The sequence below is a fragment of the Mchenga conophoros genome, linkage group LG11 (assembly GCF_057382185.1).
Source record: "Mchenga conophoros isolate Kocher_MC1m ecotype Shallow Benthic linkage group LG11, M_conophoros_male_GT1.1, whole genome shotgun sequence".
Lineage (NCBI taxonomy): Eukaryota > Metazoa > Chordata > Actinopteri > Cichliformes > Cichlidae > Mchenga > Mchenga conophoros.
The window spans coordinates 33,646,256-33,670,976 of NC_140536.1; the positions used below are offsets into that span (position 1 = coordinate 33,646,256).

General features: G+C 37.3%; 1 protein-coding gene across 1 annotated transcript; it reads right to left on the reverse strand.

The window, feature by feature from the left end:
- Nucleotides 1-1,844: 1,844 nt before the first annotated feature.
- LOC146564667 (retinoic acid receptor beta-like) lies at nucleotides 1,845-19,604 on the reverse strand. The gene is made up of 8 exons (XM_085292580.1): nucleotides 19,043-19,604; nucleotides 14,935-15,095; nucleotides 14,233-14,374; nucleotides 10,137-10,303; nucleotides 6,468-6,644; nucleotides 5,350-5,554; nucleotides 5,082-5,240; nucleotides 1,845-3,873 (listed from the first exon to the last, which is right to left on the reverse strand). The coding sequence occupies exons 1-8, from the start codon at nucleotides 19,251-19,253 to the stop codon at nucleotides 3,701-3,703; spliced, it is 1,395 nt and encodes a 464-aa protein (XP_085148706.1). The 5' UTR covers nucleotides 19,254-19,604; the 3' UTR covers nucleotides 1,845-3,700.
- Nucleotides 19,605-24,721: the final 5,117 nt, after the last annotated feature.

The following is a 24,721-nucleotide window of genomic DNA, read 5'->3' on the forward strand; positions in this document are numbered from 1 at the left end:
TAATGTTTTAATATTACTATAAATATTGTGTATTCTTTTGATGTGCTGTGAGGGCTATTCATGTTGAAGGTGAATTTAGTGCATAAAATGTGCAGGTTTGATCTCCAAAAGTTGATTCTGTTCATCTGGATGTTTTCAGTGGGAGAAACGTTTCGTCACTCATCCAAGTGACTTCTTCAGTCTCAGCTGACTGCAGGTTTCCCCAATCTTATAAACAATAAATTGCATATTGACTGAAACCAGCACAGTGAAGGGCTGGGAGGTCAGTTCCTTAATCTTAATTATGCAAACTCTCATGACCATTGATCAACAACCACTGACCAAAACCCACTGATCAATGGCCATGAGTACCATTCACAGAGAGTTGGGGAATGGCTGCAATCACAGCATTGTAAGATGGCGAAAGATGTACCCTTTGGCCCCCTCCTCGATTCAGAGATGGTCTTTCCCTTTTCACATAAATGGCCTCCTTGACTCCAAGCTCAAACCAGCGTTCCTCCCTGTCCAGGATGTGTACATCCTCATCATTGAAAGAGTGTCCACTGGCCTGTGTAAATAGACTGCAGAGTCCTGCCCTGACGAGGTAGCTCTTCTGTGTTGTGCCATCCGCTTCGCCAGAGGTTGTTTGGTTTCCCCGATGTATAAATCCTTAACTGGGCTGGTTTCAGTCATTATGCAATGTACTGTTTATAAGATTGAGGAAACCTGCAGTCAGCTGAGACTGAAGAAGTCACTTGGATGAGTGACGAAACATTTCTCCCACTGAAAATGCTATGTTCAGATGAACAGAATCAACTTTTGGAGATTTACTTGTCTGGATGATTGAACATGCATCAAGACGTGCAGGTTTGATATTGATTGACTCAAATTAACAGTGATGGCAGAAGCAGTCAGATGAAGTAAAAGTACAAAAATTCAGAGCTAAATAAAGATCTGCATTGCAAATAAGTAGTTATTGTCAGCAATATATATTTGAACAAAAATAAAAGTATGAAAGAAAACTAGCTAGTATACTAGTATATATTTTTAACTGGTGTGTGTGTGTGTTATCTAAGCTAATCTATTATCATAAAGTAATATAGAGAGTAAAAAATCACAATATATCTCCTTTATGTTTAGTTGACAATTGTAAGTACACAATAGGATTAAATGGGAAATATTAAGAGCTTTCCATCATTGATATTGATGGAGGTTCATTTGGAAAGAATCCATTCTTCAGTAACATAAAGGAATCACTGTCATGCACATTAGGTTTGCTTGCAGCTTAGTCAGGGTTTAACTGTTAATTACACAATTTCAGTTTCATTTAATTTTCCCATACACGTAAATCAGATTTGCTGAAACTTCAGACTAATTAAAATTTATTCATTACTATAACAACCCACTGAGATGATGATGGACTTGTTTTTGAGGGGTCAAAAATGCAACAGAAATGAAAAACACAGACCAGTAATGGGAAAGACAAACACAAACAAGAAACATTAGAGAAATTTAAAGGACACACAACTATCAAAACACAAAGAAAGGGAAATAAGTACAGTGGTGATTTTATTCTTATTTGGTCTGTAATTATTTGCTTTTTCCATTTTATCAAAGTGATAAAATATGTTAGACAGCAGTCTCTAACGTAGACTTACTCTAAATTTTGCACCCACTTAGGACACGTCATCAGATAAAATTATTTACTGCTGTATGCAGTTCATCAATTGATCAACAGGGGGCAGTATGAGCCTTTAGTAAATATGGTCTGACCTCAAACAACCTCACAGCTCCATGAAATTAAACTTGAACCAGAAAAAGAAATACTTAAATTCTCAGTGGAAACATGACAGAGCAGCATAAAATTTAATTCACAAGACTTTAATAGAACAAAGAAAAGCATATGAAATGTGATCTGTTTAGTGATATAACAAATTAATGCAACATGTAAAATGACACAATGCATACAGTCTTACTGCAACGTTTGGGATGTGGACATCAAAATAAGTAAACTCACTTTTAGAAATGTCAAGACATAGAAAAGTTTGGGCACAATTGAAATAGGCACATTTGAGTTCTTACAGTACACGGGATGCTTGCTCAGATGCTTACACAAAGCAGGTTAAGGTCCGTGTATCTTTAATGTAAAATCATCACATTAGTTTCTAATTTGTTACAGTCTCATCATTTGTTGCATTTTGTTAGCATTTGTGTGGATTTATGATCACTCAGATTTCAGATGCTGTGATACTGTCACTGTAATGCCCACGGTCCACTCTGTGTGCAAAGCAAGTTCGTTACTACTTACAGAAACTGGCATTTAGCCATGCTAGCAGCTAAGCGCCTTAAGATAAATGTGAACATCTGAATGCTAACACACTCACAGAAGGCTATCATTATTCACATGCTGATGGAAATGTCAGCTTTGCAGGTATTTTATCATTAAGTGATTATGCTCATTTCCAGTTAAATACTTTTATTATTGGACTCCATTAGAGTATGATTCACACATTTATCTTATACTGGCCCCTCAGTTCACTGACCACCTTAAACAGGACATTTTAGCTCCCTTCCCTCTTTCTTCGGATTGGCTGCCCCTCTCAAGACAAAGTTTCTGTGCTCATGGCTGAAGCTGTGCCAAAAGTATAAAAAACCATAACCAAAAACCAAACAAAAAAACTGTTGTTTGTAGGAAGCCTGAACTTTTGGCTCAGACCTCAATATTTAAAATTTTTAGCCATCTTTAATATAAGCATCTATCACTGTAAGAGTACAGATATGACAAGAAATAAGGACGAGCACAATAGGTCCTCCTTAAATAGCGGTCAAAAATATTTTTTCACCTGATATTGGCACTACAGAGAAAGTTAAGAAGAGTGGTGCCACAGCACAATCATGGCTGAAAATCTAGGAAATGTTTTTGTACAATCTTCATACAGCAACCAACATGTTTTCTCAGTATCAAAATAATAATAACAATAATAATATGCTTTATGATAATAGTGGGAAAACCTTTTTCCATTTAGAAAGTAAAAAAGAGAATAAAGTTGTATATTATCATTAGCTTACTCTTGTAATAAATCTGTCAAGCTGTAAACGAGTCCAGCAGATTTCCAACAAATTTTACCAGAGCAGCTTTACAAAGAGATTCTAACATTGACAAGCTCATACAAACACTGCTATGTTTATTGTCCTTATGCATTACCTCTAATCCCTCATTTCCTACACCGTGTCAGTTCAGACACATTAGTTTGTTAACTCCGATTATGAACACTTACCCTTATGGAGGAAAAAACATTGCATTTCCCTTTAATTTTGTACAAACAGAGTTTGAGAAATTTGTATATAAAACCTAAAGATTGATTCCTTATATTTGCTATCTTGCTATAACTAATGCTAAATGAGGTAAAATTAATCCATGTGATATTTCATGCAAATATAAATACAGTAAAAACCAGAAACAGTAAAGAAAAGACTGAGAGTGATTCTCAGAGGTTATAAAAATGGAGATTAAAGCATTACTGCATCTTCCTTTGAAGTAGGATTTTTGTTTACAGAAATACTTGTTAATGTGTGATTTAAATCTCTTCTTTAAACATGGAGTCATATCTGCAGATCGAGCTCTGACCTCTGGACAATAACTGAGGTAAGTCACTCTCTGATCTGCAGCTGCACCTTTGAGCGATTTCCCTCGGAGGAAAGAAAAGTTCTTTGAGCAGCTTCAGAGTGGAAAATCAGCAGAGTTCATGTGCTGTGAGGAGACGGGGTGAGTGAGCTGAGTGGTGCCCGACTTCTGGTGTTTCTCCAGGTTCTGCAGATCCTCCAGCATCTCCTCGATCAGTGGAGGCATGGAGCCCGGGATCTCCATCTTCAGTGTCACCACTCGCTCAGCTCCTGTAGACATGGTTTAACAATGCACGTGTAAAGCTTTATTGGCAGGGAGACTTAATGTGATATAGATAAACAAAGTCTGCGTTTTACCCGTATTTACTGACACCAGCTTTCACCTTTGATTGTCAGGCATGTCAAATGTTGTGTTGGTTTTTATCTTGTGTCAAATATGCTGCACATAAGTTTGTACTTTATGTTTAATGTGAAAATAAATGCACAGCTACAATTCCCCTGTGGGAGAGGAACTGGAGTGTGTCAGATACACAATGTAGGAACCCACCAGTTACACTAAGAGGAGGATGAAATGCATAACATGCCTTGCAGCATGAGGCAAAGAACACTTTGCTCAACTATTATGTGGTAGCCTATTAATAGTAACACTAGTTCTGTAGCAGGCAGCCACTGATGACAGCAAATTCACTGCGAGACACTCAACAAACACTGTGTAGATGAAAGCACTTTGAGAAAAGGAAGATTTGAAAACAGTCAAAGAAAATTCCACTAAACCCAAAGTTATTTCCACCCGGTTTTTATCCAGAGGAATTCAACAATAAATAAATAAATAAATGAAAAATTTCAAAAGACAAAAAGATGAAAGCAGGGGTAAATTGTTTTCTTTTCATTTGTATTACAAAAACGTTTAAATATTAAAGAAGTATAGTCATTAAAAATGCAGGTAATACTTTATAAAAATAGTACAGTATTAGTAAGGCATTAGCAAGTGCTTAATTCATGATTTATAACGCAATACTCCTCCTTAGTATGTCATTTATAAATACAGATATGTTTATTCATCTGTTTCTGTTACACCATGCACAGCTACAGGGGCCTTCCAATGCATAATCATTTCTAGTAATAAACATTTTCATAATAATATATTTATAAATTACATACTAAGGAGGAGTGATGCTATATAGATGATAAATTAAACGCTTGCTAATACTTAGTATACTAATACGAATGCTTAATCATGTGACATTCATCTAATACATAATACTTTTTACTAATCCTGGGTAAACATGACTTCAGACTTAATAGCGCAAAGAAACCAAAAAATAGCAACGTTCTGATCAGAAAGGTTTTACATTTCGGACAAAAGTAATGCAGTAACATTGGCAGTCATTCAAAATAGAATAGCAGGATTGTACAAACTGTAACAAACTGTAATCTATGAATTGAAATACTTTGCGACAAGGTGGGGTTCCCCTGACCTTTAGCGCTGATGCTACGTAGGTCGGTAATCTTCATGAGGGCCTTGGGGAACATCAGGGGCATGCTGGGTCGCCGCTTACGGGAGTAGATCTTCAGCGCCTCCAACAGAGGCTCCTGCAGGACTTCTACCTTGGACGGCTCCTCCAGGTCCTCCCGGTCTGTCCAAGACAGATATCGAACATTTCAACTATTTCAAATTTGGAGTTGTTAATTGTTGATTGTTGTTGTCATATTACTACAGTAATTGGGATTGTGAAGACTTAGTACCTCCAGAAACAAGACAGATGGCACTGAGGAGCCCACTTTCCGTGTCATCCATCTCTAGCGGCAGCAGCTGCCCAGCAAAAGTGAAAACCTGATCCGTCAGCGGCCCAAATCCTGCATTGTGGATCTGAGTACGAGTCAGTGTCAAGCCATCGGAGAAGGTCATGGTGTCCTGGTCAGGAGTGTAGCGAGTGCAAATCCTCAAGATCTAAAAGTAGGAAACATGTATGTGTACCAAGTCATTTTTTTCAATAATATTGTATTTGTCTTTAAAAAATGTTAAATAAAAAGACTCAAAAGCAAACAAACAACAATCTGTTTATATTCATTAAAATGTGTCAATCCTTATCATTCAAAATTTGTCTGTATTGCAGGCAGAAGGCCTTTATCATATGGTTCAATACTTATATTGCATAATAGTTTAGAAAGAAACCTTCCTGCTTTTAATACTCAGGCTTTTCCAGTTGTTTTTTTTATCATTTCTTTGTAATGATATCTCATCTGTATGAGTAACAGCAGACCACTCTAGACATCTCTCCAACTCCTTGTCATCTAAACTTTAAATGATATTACATGCTGTGCCCTGTTTCTGGAGAATTGCTTGAATACAAATATTAAATAACATATAATTGGCGTTCAATATGGTGCATCACACTTCTATCAAAAAACATGAAAACCAAATCAGGAAAACAAAATTCCCAGAGTGATTAATCAGGGAAATTTTGTCACAGAGCTTTTGATGGACTTCCTGCAGAGATTGTGAGAGTGCAGCTAAATTATCAGACTGAGAAAGCAGTTATGACAGACTTGGCAGCGAATGATGGAGGATAAATTAGGTGAACACACGCAACACTCTGCCTGAGGACCACTGTCTGTCTGCCTGTCAGTTTGTCTTTGGCATGAATGTCGACAGGCAACGTGAGTCAAGATCTACCAAAGGTGTGAAATGCAGGAAGAGCTGCAACTTTACATAACTTGTTCAGGTCATTTACCTGAAATAAAATACAAAACGGTAGGTGTTTAATGAAAACTATAGTATATGTCAGGCTTTTTGAGGGCTTAAACCACAAATCTAAAGGTAAAAAAAAACAAACAAAAAACATCTTTTGAAATAGACCTACCAAGATGTCAAGGCAGGCAGCTTTGAGCAGAGTGATCTGGTCCGCAATGGTCAGGCCAGTGAAACCCGGCACTTGCTTGGCAAACTCGACCACCTTGATGATGCACTTGGTGGCCAGCTCGCTGAACTTGTCCCACAGGCCAAGATCCAACTGGATCCGGTGGTCTGAACTGGAGTTCTAGAAAGTGGATCGAAGATCAGGTGTTTGGCTCAAATGAAACATGTTGTTTCAGCGTTGTGATAACGGCTTATTAAAATCTGTGCACATAGCTAAATTATTTAAATTTGAAATATTTTGAAAACTTGAGATCAGCAAAGAGCAGTAAATACAATACTGACATACTTTTACAAACCTATTTACACAATCAGAATCAATAAAAAAAACCTTTACGGTGACCTCAAATAGTTCAGCGTTCAGCTGTTTTTTAAAAAATATTTCTGTTTATTTGATGAGTCTGCTAATTGCTTCACTGTGTATACACGGTTTATTTGCTAACCTTATCTGTTTGTTGCTAGGCTGGAAGGAGAGTGTTTCAGACACAAGGACAAAAATACCGAGATGAGAATACTATGACAGGGCACTTCAAAAAGAAATAATGATGAAAATTATGTAACAGTTATGCTAATGCTAATTATATGAGATATGATGAGCTATTTTAATATAACAGATGACTGAACATTACAAGATAATCATTCACAAGTATAAACATTTACTAACATTTGTTTATGTACTTTTTAGCTTTTATCGATTAAGCTCAATAAATTCAACATGTTGGCCATTTCCACAATGGCTGAAAATGTGTATTTTTTTCAGATAAAGTAAACTGGTTCCGCCTTTTTTGGATGTTTTAAATGATGAACGCTAGACGTCAGCATTAAAAATCTGAAATTACACAGAGGTTTAAAAAAACTGCAGCATGTGGTGTACAAGTAATATTTTTCTTTGTTTCAGGCACATCTCTTGGCTAGAAACCCTTACACTCCTTAACCATTTAGAAGGTCTGTGGTTCAATACCCAGCTCCTTCAGTCTGAACAAACTGAGGAGTAGCACACAACAGTAGTGCATCAGTCACTTTGCAGCACGAAGGTTATAGGGTTGAAGCTATCCAAAGACATGCTTGTACCCTCACACCTAATGTTTGGGATTTCTTCACTGGATAAGTGGTTAAAAGAAGATGTCTGAACCCGTTTGTATTCATCACAAGAGTTATCAAAAGGGCAAAAGGATCATCCCTCAATCTGCACAGTACTGTGGAGCTACAGCTGTCATTGGACCATTGGAAAAACATGTGACATATATGTTGTCTCAGTTCTTTTAGTTGGCCTAAAAAAAGAGGCCCTAAATAAATTCACTATTAAAAGCGACTAATTTATATTCAAAAGTAGAGTAAAACCTCTAAATCCCACAGTAAAAATTTTGATAAAGAGTCATTTTCTAAGATGGAAATGAAATTTAAAAAATGCCCAGATTCAAGAGGCTAATTGATTTTTAAGTCAATGGCTCCAGAGGGACAAACGTCCATATTTAGTATCCACTTTTTCTATTATCTGCTGCACTGTTAGGATGTAGGTCGTACATCTTAGCCCTAGTGTACTATTTCAATCAATACAATCTTGTGTTATAGTCTTTAAAGAGCAGAACAACACGTGTCACTCATGTTCGTATGTTTCCTGTTTTGACTCATACTTCCAGGCATCGCTCACTTACATTGCCAAACCATATTTATTTAATGTCACTTTTGTAAAACGGCAACAGTGCTGATTACATAAGCTCAGTTCTTGCAATGTCATGTATTTTTACTGGAAAGTGTCATAATGATATGTACAGTTTTTTCAGTTTCTAAGGACATGTTTACATAAAACAACACACTCCTTTATTTTCTCCTCCTCTTTTACTTTACCTTTTAACAAAGAATAAACCAGTTAAATCTGTGCAAATCAACATCTTCACCAGCATATCTTTAAAAAGAGTTTTGTTTTTTTTCAGTGTGGACCTATATTCAGTTTTCCTTTGCTCTAAAGAAAAATGCTCACATGACATACTGTACATACTGTTGGAAGACATAGAAAATTGTGTGTACTGTAAGTATTGGCAGTGGCTATATGTTAGAATAGAATAGAGTGGGTGCTCCGCCCAGATTGGTGGGTGGGTGTTAGGGGTGGGGTTTGTGTGAACGGAGTAATAGTGTTTGTTTACAGTTCAAATGGCCCAGTGGTAGAAGCTGTTTGTGAGGCTGAAGGTGTGGGACCTGACTGTCTTGAGGTGCCGTCCGGAGGGCAGTGGGTCAAACAGGTGGTGGGCGCAATGCAAGGGTCACCTGTGATGGCCCTAGTTTTTCTGAGACAGGAGGAGCTGGCAGCTCCAGAGGCAACAGAGGGCAGCTAACGATTTTTATGTTACAGGTAGTTACATATATATATATATATATATATATATATATATATATATATACATATATATATGCATGTATGTGTATACATGTGTTCCTAAATAAAAGTGCATGTTTGCACCCCTTCCCTCATGTTGGCATTGAATGTGATCAGGAGTCTGTTTGGTTTTGTTAACAATCAGAGTCTCAAATGTTACCAAACAATCTAACAAATTTTATTCTGCATAAGCAAAGAGGAACAGAGGTTAGCTTGTTGCCTCACAGCAAGAAGGTTCTGGATGTGCAGTCTGTTGGCATGGTGGCTTTTCCCTGAGCGCTCCTCTTAACCCACAGCGTTAAAATAGGCATGTTTGGTGAAACTGTGATTCTAAATGGGCTTAATGCGCTTAAGATAATGAAAGAGATGAAAGCTTGAGTTGCCAACAAGACTGTTATCATTTAAATAAAGTTTGTGCATATCAATAATAAAAAGGTATAGAAATGTAACAAGTAAAGGTATAGAAAAGTATCAGTTTATAAGTGTCAGACACAAATATAAGTGTCTGTCATCTCAGCTCTGCTGATCTCTCCTTGGTGAATGTGTTTTTACAGACAGTGTTAACAATATCCAACAGTGACCAACCATGAGCCAGGCATGCAGCAGTGAGTATTCAATGCTGTCCGTTTTTGTCTGGTAATATTAATCATATATCAAGTATTTAAATGTCACTGCCCTGACAGTCAACATCTTTCTTCTTTCGGCCACAGACTATAAAACGATGACATAACAACCATGGAGCCACCATTTGGTTTCAAGTCTTTTCCATGTAATACAACCAGATGAAGGAAGATGCACAAACATACCGTCATTTTCATCAGTCACAAGGCAGCTTTGCCATCTAATATGCCCTACTTTATCATAATTACGAGCAGCATAATTTAAAGAAAAAATATTGTTTTTGCTTTAAAACTTGAAAATAGTGATTAAAAGCCCAAAATCATCAGGAAAGGGTTTAGCGAGGTCATCAATCACATTCGAAAAATAGACATTTTTTCATATTTCGTTTAAAATAAGTAAAATGTATCAACATTTTGGGATATATAATCTTATTTTTCAGTTTCTGCCATATAAGTTCAAATTCTCCTTCATCTACACATCCATACAATGTTTACCCAAGTCAATTAAAATCATAATAAAGTGCTGGACAGACCTCACAGCTTTGATCTTTTCCTCTTTGCAGGTTGTCTTCCTTCTGTAAAGATTATTGTTTTGAAACGTTAGCTTCATGTCCGGACTTACTGTGGTGTATTTTCCCAGCTGGCAAAGGGAGGGGAAGGTCTCTCTATGAGCTCTGCATATTTTCTCCACGATCAGGCCGAGCTCTGCTGTCAGCTCGTACGTCTCCATGATGGTCATCTTCACTGCTTCCTTCTTCCCCTTCCTCTTGTTTCTGTCGTTTCTCACCGCTGGAGAAAACGGATGACGCAGAGCATAAGATGATTAGGAAATAAGGTATTCGAGCAGTTCCACAGGTGGTTTAAAATTGGTTAAACTGGTATCATTCTCTGTTTAAATAAATGTTAATGTTACAAAACACCTTCTTTAATTTTGAGTATTTATATTAAAAATGCTCAAGTTAATAAACTAACCTTTTAAAAGAACAAAAAAGTGTTTAATATGAAAAAAAGTTGTTTTTTTTGTTTTCTGTCTGAGGCCAAATACACAGGGAAAATCGTACAACGATACAAATGAAGAAACAACCTGAAAAATGGTCCCTACAGTGAGGAGATCTAGTGGCTCTGATATGTTACGGGAGGCATTTTGGTAGCATGGTTTAGGTTCATTAGGTTCATTAGTGCCCCTAGAGCAATGAATCACTGAAAATGAAAACAGCTGTTCTTAGTGATTAAATTTATCCTTTAATTAAAGATTTATATCACAATTGGAGCACGCTCTACCAGGATGACAACCTTCCTCATTTAAAGGTTTCAACTTTAGGATGAACATAACTCAACCCACTTAAACTCCTACGGAAGTTTAAAATTAATGTGCTATACAATGTTCATCTTTAAACTAAACTGACCAAAAACACAAGTGTAGGCAATTGTCTGTCTGTATATCCTGATCACTTAAAATCATGTCAGACTCCTTTTTTGAGACCAGATCCTAAAGATTAGCTGATTTTGCAGTTGACTCCAGAAGCAGGAGCCGTACTATTTTTTTCAAATTCAGTGTTGACTTTCTGCACAGACAGAAGTTAGGAGACTCGGGACAAAAGTCAATAACGTCCCACACTTGACTTTGATTAATGTAAGTCAGTAAGCAAGCTGGAGGCAAAGCAAGAATCACCTGACAAATAAGGCTGCATCAGTGTTTTAGTCAAGGAAACGACAAAAGCACACAATGTGATCCAAGGATGTAAAGTACACTGGTGGATAAGAGCTGAGAGCAAAAACTCTCAGTGCTCCAAGATAGACAATAAACAACCCATGTAAGTACTGTGAAGACACATGTGTATCAATAAGTTGTATGAAACGGGGATGTCTTATGAAAAATTGTCTTCATCCTTTAAGCAGAGTTTCAGCGAAGAAACATTGACCTCTATGTTAGTTTTTCTTGTAATCTGACATAGCTCTGTATAAAACAACAAAAAAAACAGGAAGTCCTGCAACAGATAGTGTTCCCTGGCAGATCCCTGATCTTACCATCAGCCAAACACAACTGTTCCTTTAATCAGGACCCAGGAGACTGCATTCACCAGTATATGAATGGCGGTTTTAACCCATTTTACCTTAACGATGTTTAGACATCAGGTGTGATTTAAATAGAGCTCACTGGAATTTCAGTTTTGGTTCTTAATAATTTAAACCACTTCCTGGTATAAATCACTCTGGAATGAAAGCATGTGTCACTGAGCTTATGTGTTATTCCAGGCTGCACGTGAAAGCAGCGTAACCAGGTTAGCTTTTCATAATCACTTCGGGAACAGTGTCAACACGTTTCTCTGTGTCCCACTGCCTCAGACGGCTACACACATGTCAGGAAAGCTCAGGATTACGCAACACTTAACTCCAACCACTCCTCCTCCTCTTCCTCCTCCCTGTGTATGCCCTACATCCAGCCGTCATTGTGTAAACACTCCAATAGAGATCATGTTACACGCTGCCTGAGAGCAGTTACATAGCATCCATCTGTCCACTACATGTGATATGTTTATGTAACTTGTTTGAGCATAGAAAAACTATAATGAAAACATGTGGATGGGTGGATCCTTCAGTGTCGGCCTGTCACCGCCCTTTGCTCATTCCACATAACACATTCTCAGTTATTTAGGTCACTGCACTGCTGGGTATTAGAGCCTTTGTTTCTATTGTACAGTCCCTGTGCCCGAGAGCTGCTGTACTTCACAGAGAACTTATAAAAAAAGAGAAAATCATATGTTAAAGTGTTATTTGCACATTTTTCTCACAACTAATTATATATTCTAAAATAAAGACGTTTGTAGTTACCACACAAAAAAAAAATTTCCTAACCCACTAACAAAATGAAAATCTTGGGTTGTTAAGATGACAAAGCATTAAAACTCCCTTTGAGAGCTCAAGAGTGTATCAGCAGTTCTTAAGCTACACCTTTATTATGTAGCTATAATTTAGTTTGCTTTAATATGCATTACCTTGGTCGTATATATGCGTTTGTTATTCTAGATTTTATATATTTTCTCTCTGACAAACAAAACTATGAATTTTCAGTCTTAAAGTGCTATCTAGTTACAATTAAACAATAAAGACTCTAAATATGCTGACAGACAATATATTACAACATTATGCATTTTGAATTGACAAAAGAAGTTTAATTTCTTTTTCTTCCACTTTAGCTTAAACTTTTTCTGAAAAAAGACTTTCTTGAATATAGATTACCACAGATCAATAAGAGGAGCATTTTCCTGCTCATTTTGTTTTGTTATATTGTTATTTCTTTAATATTGACAGAAATAAGACACTTTTAACATACATGTAGTTTTAATGGCAGGCACCTTTTATGGGAAACAATCTGTCCCTTCTTTGTGGATGTTTACCACCATATAGGTAACAACAAATTGCATTAAAACTTCAATACATAGCTCGTTGATCTGATTGCAGTAATAAATAGGCCGCTTATGTGGCAGTTTTTATCAGAGTATCTCAGTAAGATGAAACCATTTAAACTTGAGAGGGAGGATTTCTCGTTTAAAGTCAGCTGTGATAGGCTAAAGCCTCCCCCTCCATGACCCAGAGTAAGATAAGCTGGTGAGAAAATAGGTTGTTGGATGGAGAGAGTTTCTTTTGTACTGCACTATTTGTCTAAGGTTACACAGTTATATCCTACGGAGCCCCTCTGATGACATGGTCCAAAAAACAAATAAATTGTGGCCACAAAATACTACTTCGTGGGCACGAAATGGTATAACGTGCCCATGAAATACTTATTTGTGGCCACGAAATACTATTTCGAGGGCACAAAATAGGTATAACGTGCTAATTTGTGGGCACGAAACACTTGACCTTGACATAACCGTGATCCTTCCCTTGCAGATCCTTCCCGTGAGGCCCTTGCAGTTGGTTGACAATAAAATCTATCCCAGCATCCAGGTCGTACTTACGTCTGTAAAGCAACTGGGCTCTCAATATCCTGTTTAAATGTCTCTCCGTAATAATGGTTCCTTGCATTGCCAGGCTTCAAAATGCATTTGTAGCTCATTCCCAGCCTAAAATAAAAGTCAATCATACTTTCTCTGTCCATGATGTATAGGTTTAGCCTACTCTTATGCTTATGTCTCTACGCAGCTGTCCAGGAATTGTATCAATATGATGTGCGCACGTTATCTATTTCATTGCCACAAATGCGTAATTCGTTGCCACGTTATACCCAATTCGTGCCCACAAATTAGCATTTTGTGCGCGCGTTATACCTATTTCGTGCCCTCGAAATAATATTTCGTAGCAACAAATAAGTATTTTGTGGGCATGTTACACTATTTTGTGCCCACGAAGTAGTATTTTGTGGCCACAATTTATTTATTGTTTGGACCATGTCATCAGAGGGGCTCCGTAATATCCAATTCTCAAATACGCAGTTTCCTTATATCAAATTTCTGAACACTCGGTCATCCCAACAAAACCACAAACCCAGTATTATATAAAACTTGACACAAATAACTTTGAGTAAACCACACTCACGAACTGACCAGCTCTTTACATGCTGATAAACTTGAGTTGGTCATTCAAATTGAGAACATGACTGCACTGACCTTTTAGTCGTGTTTGTAATAGCAGATGAATCATTTTAAAAGAAAGGTTTAATTTTGACTCTAAATCCCACGAGGCCTGCTGTGAATCAGAGAGGATGTGACACTTACACTCCTTAGACATTCCTACAGCAAAACACCTCTGCAGCCGACAGTACTGACAGCGATTCCTGGTGATCTTGTTAATGATACAGTTCCTGTCGCGGTGACAGGTATACACCATGTTTTTCTGCACGCTGCGGCGGAAGAAGCCCTGCAGAGACACCAGCACAATGAATGAATGATAAGATATTAATTAATTAAGCTATTAAGTTGCTACAATGTGAATAAAGGCCTGTGTGGACTTTAAAGCTAGACAAAAAAGATTAATTTATTCCTAAATTTACTCCTTTACACCTAAAGAGTAAATATTTAGCCTGTTTAAATGTATTTCAGATGTTTAACTCAAACAAGGAGTAAAATTGATTTGTTTGGTCTTCAAAAAAAAAGAAAGAAAAGGAAAATGGATTAAGAAAAAACAAAAACAAATACCGTGTCTGTCTATCCAGTGGTTCATTTAATTTGAACCGATTTAGGTAAAAAAAAATTGTGAATTTATACAGGAAAAAACTAAAACATATGATATTGTCACATTTTGCATATTAAGAAGGTATTTGTTCATTTATCTGTTTAGGAGATTAGTAAGAAAAACTAAGACAATCTTGTAAATACAAGCATGACACAGGGACTTACTTTTAAAAGACAAAGTCTGGGATTTTATCTAAGCTTAACAGAGGGGGCATTGTAAAGCAGACCACCGGCCTGACGTGTTACCTTGCAGCCCTCGCAGGCGCTGACTCCATAGTGGTAGCCCGAGGACTTGTCCTGACACACAAAGCAGGGTTTGTAAGTGCGTGGAGGTGGAGGTGGTGAGGCAGGACGGGTAAACAGGTCGTCCGAGCTGAAGCTGGAGCTGGAACTCTGACTTTCCACCGCTGAAAAACACACAAAATCATATAAAATCAAACGAGCATCTCAGGGAGAATAAAACTGCGACAGTTAAATTTATTCAAATGGATATCAAACTCAGCGCATCCTTTAAATACTGAAACTGAAATATTGCTGGGAAATAACAGCTGCAACAAGAAGTCAGAACATGAAAAATTACTCATTACAGATGAAGCTTTTATTCATTTTGTAACATAAGTTGTTGCCTTGCACAGTTTTTAAAATGAAATTATTTACTTGTTAAGCTTTATATTTGTCTAAAATATACAGCGAGAAACCTGTCAACAAAATAAGCAGTAACAAAAATAATTATCACCATACATGAAATGTACTTTAGACCTTTTATCTGCAAAGCATTCTAAAGTTTTCTTCAAAGCAGACCTAACAAGTAGAAATACCAACATTTAGTGATGAGTTGAAAATTACTGATGAACCATTTCTGACATGATGAAGCAAACAGAGCTCAGAAATGCAAAAGGCAGATTGTATTAAAATGTAGAGGTTATTTAGTGGACTGCTTGCATGCTTCAGAAGAGTTTTTATAACAATAAGGTTTCAAGAATATTCGGTTTTCATTCCACATTCACTAACAGGACACAGAAGAACAAACTGCTGTGTGAGAGATATGGCAAATTATGGCACTTGTGACCTGCAGTTCATGCCAATGCATTTTTATTTATTGTGGCCCATCTGACAATGTTATCATGTTAAGTTAGTGATTTAAAATCCTAGAAAACGCTTCAAGTCTCGGGCCTGTTTACCCAAAACAACAAAGGAACGAAAAAAGCTTTATTGTGTCCAAATATACAAAGCACCTTCTGTTAATTTTTAGTCGTGACAATAGGATAGATTGACCCTACACTGGCCCCTGAGAGTGGTTACACATATATTCAGGCACTGATCGTAGCCGAACAGACCTGAGCAACCAACTTTTTGATGAAATCACCTTGTGATTCCTTCACTGAGCCAAGCGCAGACTAATCTTGCTTTTTTTCTGTGGCAGATTATAGCATGATCTGTACAGCCCCACTACTTCAAACACAACGCTCAGTTTACACAAATAAAATTAAACAGGCATGTATCACATCTCTGCTTCATAAATTTGAAAATGAGTCACAAACAGACCCAGTAATATATCTACAGCTTTGCACATGTGGTGACCTACTGTAGCACAGCATTTTTTCCACTGAATGTTTCACTTCACATCCACCACAGCACTCAACACTCCCACTTTAAAGCCATTTCCAAGAAGATACTTTGTCTGGCCTAGGGGGCTCGTTCGGCCTCCCTGCTGGCTCTCTGATCACCTCTGCTGCTCCAGCCCTGACACAAAACCAAGAAAGCTGTTTTGAAAAGGGGACAAAACGAGAAAAATTGTTCATATCCATCCCCTTGAATCCGTGGCCTCTGGTTGAACCTGGAATCGGCGGGTCAAACTAGGACACCCCCATCAGGCCGATTGCTCCCCAGATCCAAAACAATGCAGGAGCATGCCACAAGCCCAACTGACTGATGAGAGGGAGGACGGAGAAACAGAAAGTGTGTGTGGCAGGGCGGTGTAAGTGATTTGGTAGGGGAAAGAGGGTTGCCCCATCCCAATTTAGATGGTGCTGTTTGATGTATACTACAATGCACTGTTTGAGTCAAACAATAAATCTAGAAAAACATTAAAAGATTTTGGAGACAGAGATACGTTTAAAAGCCTTTGATTGTGGTTTACAGTAAGACAGGAGCTGCAACATGTAGCTGGATAAAATAACAAATGCTTGACTTGGTATTAAAGACTAGTAAAGCTTAATTATTACGGCCGCATGCTGCTTGAGGCCTGCTGGGTTATTTATTAGTGATACTGAAAGCAGGGATTCACCATTTATTTTTGTGAATAACCTCAGTTGCCTGTTATGCAACCTGCAACCTTCGGTAAAGGAACTTTTTATTTTTCTAATGTTTTTTAGCTTGCTACAATCAGCTAAACTGTTTAAATCATGACAAACAAAAACTACATTTACAGATTATCAACTGTAATATAGTTACAGATTTTTTTCTTTTCTTATTGTGAAATTCTTGTCAGTTAAATTCACATTTGAATATTTTTTTCAAGGGAAAACGGTATGCAGATTTATCAGTAATGATAATAATTATCAGGTTAATTCAAAGTTATTTCTGACCTACAATAATCCTTTTCTTGATTATCCAATGAAATGTCAGAAACAGATGAAATGTGGTCATCATAACTTGTCAGAGTTCAGTTTATTACACAACAATATTTTATTTTCTGTCATATAGAAAGAAGTTGGAAACAGCCACATTGTGGCAGTTTTGCTTGCACTGACTAAAACAACAGATATTTACCATCATATGAGTAAATAGCAATTCAGTGATTACACTAAAAAATAAAATGTTATATAGTTTTATTTTGTTTTTGTAAAGTCCATTTATGTATGTTTTGTACCCATTTCTAACGTGCTATTGTATGTTCTATTGCTAAAATAAAAATTTTATTATTATTATTATTTGTGGGAGGGAGAATAAAAACCCAAACCTGATCAGAAGGACCAAAAGATCTAAAGTCTAATAGTTTTTCTTGCCTAGTTTCCAGGTTTTCCCAAATTCCAGGTTGTACTACAGGATGAGTACTTTAACTATTGACATTTTATTTTTTTAAATTGCTGTACTGATGCTTTATTCCACTAAAAATGCTACTTCCACTTTTGGCAACAGTCTGACTCTCCTCTGACCTCTTGAGCCGGTGACCGTCCGGTGAACCCAGGGTGACACCAAAGTGACCGTCCCTGGACAGACCCAAACACAGACTAAGACGACCACACAGACATTAGCTGCCATGTGCTCAGTAGTCTGTTTTCACTTTCTTCTCACATCCTTTATCTATTAAGAGAAAAGAGGCTCCCAGAAAGCATCAAAGCATTTAGATACAGAGCACAAGAATGTAGAATAGATAACGCTTCATTTTATCTCAGCCTTTAAATATTAAAAGGCAGCTTGTGACCATTTAATAGCAGTTGATACACAATATGATGAAGTCCAGTTTCATCATGGTCAGTGCAGTGGTTAATACCAGCAAGAAGGTTCTGGGTTCAAATCGTCCTTGGGCTTTACTTTGAAGGTGTGTGTGTTGATCCTAGAGGGATAAGAGGCTTAAAGTCCATTATGTTTGTACAGGTATGTTAATGTGGATGTTAGTTTAAAGTACGAATTTAGTAAAGTGTTATATAAATGCATCCCTTTGCAAACACAATCAAATCACAATTTCATGATTCGAAAGTATAATAACCTAAATAAAAAGCTAAATGCACATTTGATTAAATACAATACTGAAGTCATAAACTAAGAGAAAACTACCCTTGCACTGGTTTGCTTCCAGTGTCTGCTCTGAATTTAAACTTGCATGTATTCACAGTCTTGCACCAGTTTGTTAAGGTATTAAAGTATATTATAACAGGCTTTTTAAACAATTACACACCATGTCAATGTAATAAGAAACACTCTTTTATCATGTAATACATGTTTGTTTGTTTTTAAACTCTACCTTTATTTCCCCCCAGTTTGTTTAAATATTTAATGCAATCTTTTACAGTTTACAGATTTGATGCTTTATAAATTCTGGTTAAACTGGTAAGAAATTCACTTAATATAAATTCGTTTTGAGAACCTTTTGAGGTTTCAGGTTGGAGGATATCCTGCACAGATGGAGGCAAACGTGGGTGTTTCTCATTCTGGGTGAAATAATGTCAGTAAAATCACATGGCCTTACTCTGGTTTCTCTTCAGAGGATTAAGCCCCTCGAGGCATTTGGCGCTATACAAATAAAAGTGAATTGATCTGAAATGAATTTATATATTTTTTCCACTGGACACCAAAACAAATTAGAATCTTTCTGCGCACCACAACATCACTCATCCTCAGTTTCACCTACATTGCGAGTACCGGTGCTCCTGCCAGTCGGACTCGATCAGCTCGGGGAAGAACGCTGCCAAATCCTGGTCTTGCTCCTGCAACATGCAAGAAGGACTGGAAGTGCTGTAGAAGTCCACGATTTCCCCGGGTCCGAAAACTTGAAACTCCATATAGTCGAACATGATCTGTCGTGAGTCTCCGTGAAGTCCGTATGGGAATGTCGTCGGCATAGGAAAATCCTTCAGAGAGGGTGATTTCTCTCTGCACCGAAGTAGTTTAAAATCCACTTGATGCAAACTGTGTTAACACTGAAGCATGTCTGCGTTATGTTCAGAGGGGAGCAGGAACAAACCTATATTTCCCACAGATGGTCACAAACTGCATGTTGATGCGCAGCCAGCGGGCTGTAGTCCTCCATCAGAGAGCATCGGTAAAGCGCATTCAGGCTGCTTTGCATAACAAAGTTTGTTGCAGAACTTCTTCCACTTATCTCTTCTTTATTGACAAATGTCTCAATTCAACCTGCTTCATACTAGTTATGTCACAGCGACCGATGGTGTTACCTAATGTATGCGAGTGAACTCTCCGTGAACCTCCTCCTCCGTTGCTGCCCTTCACATGACCCAGCCGCTGTCTGACATCACCAGCAGAGGTGGAAACGAGCACTTTTACTCGAGTAAAAGTATCCGTACAGGGTGGAAAAGATAAAAGCAGTCGGCCTCAGTCGAGATACCTTTCAGGAGCTAACTTCAGAGAGTTAAAATTAAAAGTTTGCCACTATTGATAAAGGACTTCACCTCTTATAACCGACTCAGAATGGACAGTAAAAGTATCAACAATGATCCATCACAGAGAAGAGCCATGAAACATTTACCTACATTACTAACGGTGCAATACGAGGACCCACCTCACATCAGAGTTTCTGTCTTTAAAATTTAATTAGAATCAGCTGAGTGGCAACACGAGGCACAGATGTATGAAATATTTACTATTATATATTCTGAAGTGGATTTTTTTTTTACATATACTCATCTGTAATAGAATAGAATAGAATAGAATAGAATAGAATAATCCTTTAATTGTCCCACAAGGGGAAATTTGGTTGTATCAGCAGCAAAACAAACAAACAAACAAACAAACAAACAAACAAACAAACAAACAAACAAACAAACAAACAAACAAACAAACAAACAAACAAACAAACAAACAAACAAACAAACAAACCCCTTACAAAGAATTCATATGATGCAGCACCACATAAAAGAAGCTGTGATAAATCCTGTGGTGACTCTAAGCCTGTGATGCATGTGCTATTTTAACATCTTAACAGCCTTTTTAGGATAATTTACTACAGAAATTTGTTGAGTCACACATTGTAATTTCTTACTGTGAAATAGGCAGCAGAAAAAAGGGAAAAAAGACTCACGTTTACTACACGTTTTTTTTAATCATTAAATACAAAAAAGAATCCCTTGATTATTGTGGGGAAAGTTGGAAATTCATCATAAGTCTGAATATTTTGGAGACCTGTAAAAATTAAGGTTTGCCTTGATAGTGCTTGAGTAGCTGACAATATGTACTCATGTCCCTGCTATATGGAGCTGAAATTAAGTTCATTTACCATAGTTAGGTTATAGCTTATCATAGAGACTGGATTCAGAGGGAGACAGCAAGTCAGAAAGTTACAAAAAATCAACCAACCAGCACCCTTAATGATGACAACTACACATAGTATATAATTAATTTACTGAGAGAATTTCACATAAAACACAATAAATTCAACAGCATCAGTAGGAACGAACCTGTTGAAGTTGGCTGAAGTATTGAAGTATTCTGTGTTAAATCACACATACATTTTTTAAATTCTTATATCCTCATTTATTTTTGGTGCTAATATCTTACCTAGCAAGTGGCTTTTATAGAATGTTGAAAAGTTCATTATTATAATAGTAACAAAAATAATAAGAATAATTATTATTATTAAGCTTCACCTTTTACCTGTTTTTGAGCAGATGTACAGTAATTAAGTCATTACATTTCATCCCTTGTTCCATATTAATTACATATCTTTCTTTCTCATTAAAAACAACTGCATTACTTCACTTAATTTCTTGTACGCTTCTTTCACAGGTATTGTTCACTCTTACATTAAACCTGCATTTTTCCAATTGCCAGCAGGGGAATGACTTCTTTTGGTCTGATTGAAGTCTGATTGAACTTTACTGAGAAGTAGCCCCTTGAGTTTATGGTTTCCTCTCTTAGTTTCAATAAATTCATACAACATAAATCTCATTTTGCAAATATGGTCAATATTAGAGCTAAAGAAGAGGTTAAAGCAGAGTTTGCTTTACCATGTGATTGACAAATCAATAGCCAACAAGTGTGCAGTGTTACTTGGTTATATCTAACTTGTGCTTGTGATGTGTGGTTTAAAAATGCAATGATGGAGGAACTTGTGGGTAGCTGACTAGTCCAAAGCCCAATATTGGGTAGCAGATATAGTAGTAAGTTGGACTACTAATTCATAATTTGAATCTACAAAACCAGTTATTTGCTTTTTTCCCCCCAAGATGTTGCGACACCACCTGCAACTAGCCACAGACAACAGCATTTTTTAATATCTATGTGATATTGCATGAAGGCTGTGTCAGAGTAACCTGTAACCACTCAATAAAAGCAATATGACCATGTTTTCTACATGTGCATTGACATTAGCCTGCAGTGAAACAAGACTGCTGGCCCCAGCCAACTGGAAACTAGTAACTGAGCCCACAGAGTTCACCCGAAAGTGTTCACTGAGCTCAAAAAGAAATGGAGTCAAGGACCATTTTTCCACACAACAGGAAGTCAATTTGGAGCCAAAGGAGTTACTCAACTCCTGCTCATTAAAAAGAATAGAAGTTTAAGGCAGTGTTGGCTTTGCTTTTTAACCCTAGAAATTTTGTCAACCTTATAAATTAGACCGTTCCTGTTTTTGAAAAATCTTTTTCATCCCCAGTTCTTGAAGAGTTGGGTATTGTGTAAAATGTAAATAAAAACAGAATGCAGTACTTTACAAACCCCTCAAAGCAATATAAAACATGAGAACACTGAGAGATGTTACTATTTTATAAAAAATAATATCTATTTCTGAAAAAGATGGTAAAATGTGTAAAATTGTCCTGTCCCAACACATGTCGATGCCAAGTTTGATTTACCCCATAAGTCTAGACTTCAATGGCAAAAGTAGCTCTTTGTAATGTTCGCGCAGAAGATTTGACTTTAAGTTTTTTGCTTGAAAAATAAGAATAAGAAAATAAGAAAGGAAGAGCTGATGAAGAATAAATGGACTAACTGAGAAATCTTGTCGAGGAAAATTCATGGTAAGTTCTTACTACAGTTAAAATAGGTTTTATTATGTTAAGATGGTTTTGCAACCTGGATTTGATGTTTATGATGGCTTGTTGATGTAAAATAATAGTTTTTTATATACTGTAAGAGTATTTAATACAATAAGAGCTGGATGCCAGCTGTAGCCAACTTTTGGAGGAATAATACCTGTGGTTTTGCAACTTTTTCTTCTTTCTACTCATGAAAAACTGTATCAGCTTTTCTCCTGTTAAAAATCCAGTGCACATTTGCTTGAAGGGAGAACTTATTCCTTCATCTTCATTTCAGGTCAGAATAAACTTAGCAGTTACTTTTTCTAACAGACTCCTCTAGTAACCCGAACTTAGCTGTTACTACATTTAATTTCTTTTTATTACAAAGAATTATTAGTTTGCAAATATGTTTCATAGGACCACATAGGGAAAAATTTGAATCCGATAACAAGAACTTGAGCCTAAATCCTCATGTTTTTATTGATAATCGAAATAATGCAATGGTAGTTATTTTTATACAACGAGCAAAAAGAAAGTGCTGATGAAATATTTGGTACACAGAGTTTTCAAAAAAATGCAAACCAACAGAGTCTAAAAATGTTATTAAAATTTGCTCACAGAATACAGTGATAAACTCTGATACTTTTGGCTGCGTAGATTTTGTCACAGATTTACATCGGATTCCCTTTCTGATGCAACCCTCCCATTTTTCCAGCTTGGGACCTCGTGAAACTAGATTTCACATCCATCCATCGCTTATCTGGATTGTGAGGGTAACAGCCAAAGCAGAGATGCCTAGAGAGAACTCCCTCTGGCCAGCCACCGCTCCAGGGTGTCCTGAGTTTGCACAGGCCTCCTGCTTGTAGAATAGGCTTAAAACACCTGACCTGGGAGGTATACTAATTAATCCGGTAAATAGTTCCTTTTGTCTAGACTGTGCTTGGAGTCCCACCCAAATGACTGAACTCTTCCCCTTAAGGGAGCCCAGCCACTCTTCAGAGAAAGTTAATTTCCAGGAGCTCATTCTTTAAGTTACTTTCCAAGATGCTCATGAGCATCAGTGAGGATAGGATGTCAGAACTATAAGTATTACTGAAATTATGAGTAGTGTTATTTAAACGTAAACGTTTAGAGCCAGAAGACATCACCACTACACTGTACCAACCAACTAGCAATTCCAGCCATCCATCCATTCTTCTTCTGCTTATCCTTATCAGGGTCATGGGGTGATGGAACCCATCTCAGCTAGAGTGAGAGGGGGGTGGACAAGATGTCAATCTGACCCAGGCCTAACACACAGAGACAGACAACTATTCACACTCACATTTACACCTATAGGAAATTTCACCAATTAACCTAACCCCACTAACTGCATGTCTTTGGACTCTGGGAGGAAGCCAGAGCATCTGGAAAGAACCCAAGCAAACATGGGGAGAACATGCAGGGTACAGAGGACAGGTAGGCAAATGTGTTTTCAAACCAACAATGTAGCTGATTTGCCTTGAATACATCAGATTTTGTTCCAGAGTCAACACAGCAGCTCACTTGGTTTGGAGGTTAAACTTCAGACTGCCGACTCACCTGTATGGAGACAATAAATAGCTGATTGTTATTTAAATGGCAGTGGCCTTCTACTTGTTTTTTCAGAATTGTGCACACTCTTTTCAGCTTTATGCTTTTAACTCTTTCCTGAATAAAGATGACATTTGACAACCTCCTTGTACCCTTAGTTACAAGTTTTGACCCCTCAATAAAGACATGGTTTGACAACCATTAGAATAGGCAGAGACCACGCTCACTAAAGTCTGATGCACAGCCAGTCATTTTGTTCTATAAGCAGGCCTGAAATATGACAGGAAATGCTCTGTTGAGAAAAGCGCTTTAGCAGTTACTCCTCGTAGTTTTTCAAGGGGTAAAGAGTTAAAAAGAGAGACCCATCTGTTTTAAATAAAGGGCATCAAAGTAAATGTGATAACACTGGTATTGGCATTCCATGATTAAAACCATGTGGCCTTTTACAAAATCAATACTTCCCAGGCTCCGTTTCTCTTAATTCATGTCCGGTTTAATTCTTGATCCTTGACTCTAAGTGAGAAGTATTTCCAGTTAGAAGAATTCATAATTAAATCTACCAGAAGATAAAGTAGGTCAGCTGTAAGATGGGTTAGTGGGTGGGGGAAGGAAATCTGTTCCACTTCACGATAATGGAAGTAATTTACAGCATTTTCTAACTGGAAATGACTGGAATAACCTAAAAAAAAAGACACAAAAGAATCTGCACATGTAGTTGTCTGTGTCTATCCACTGGAAAGGCACAGAGTGCTACAGCGTGTGGT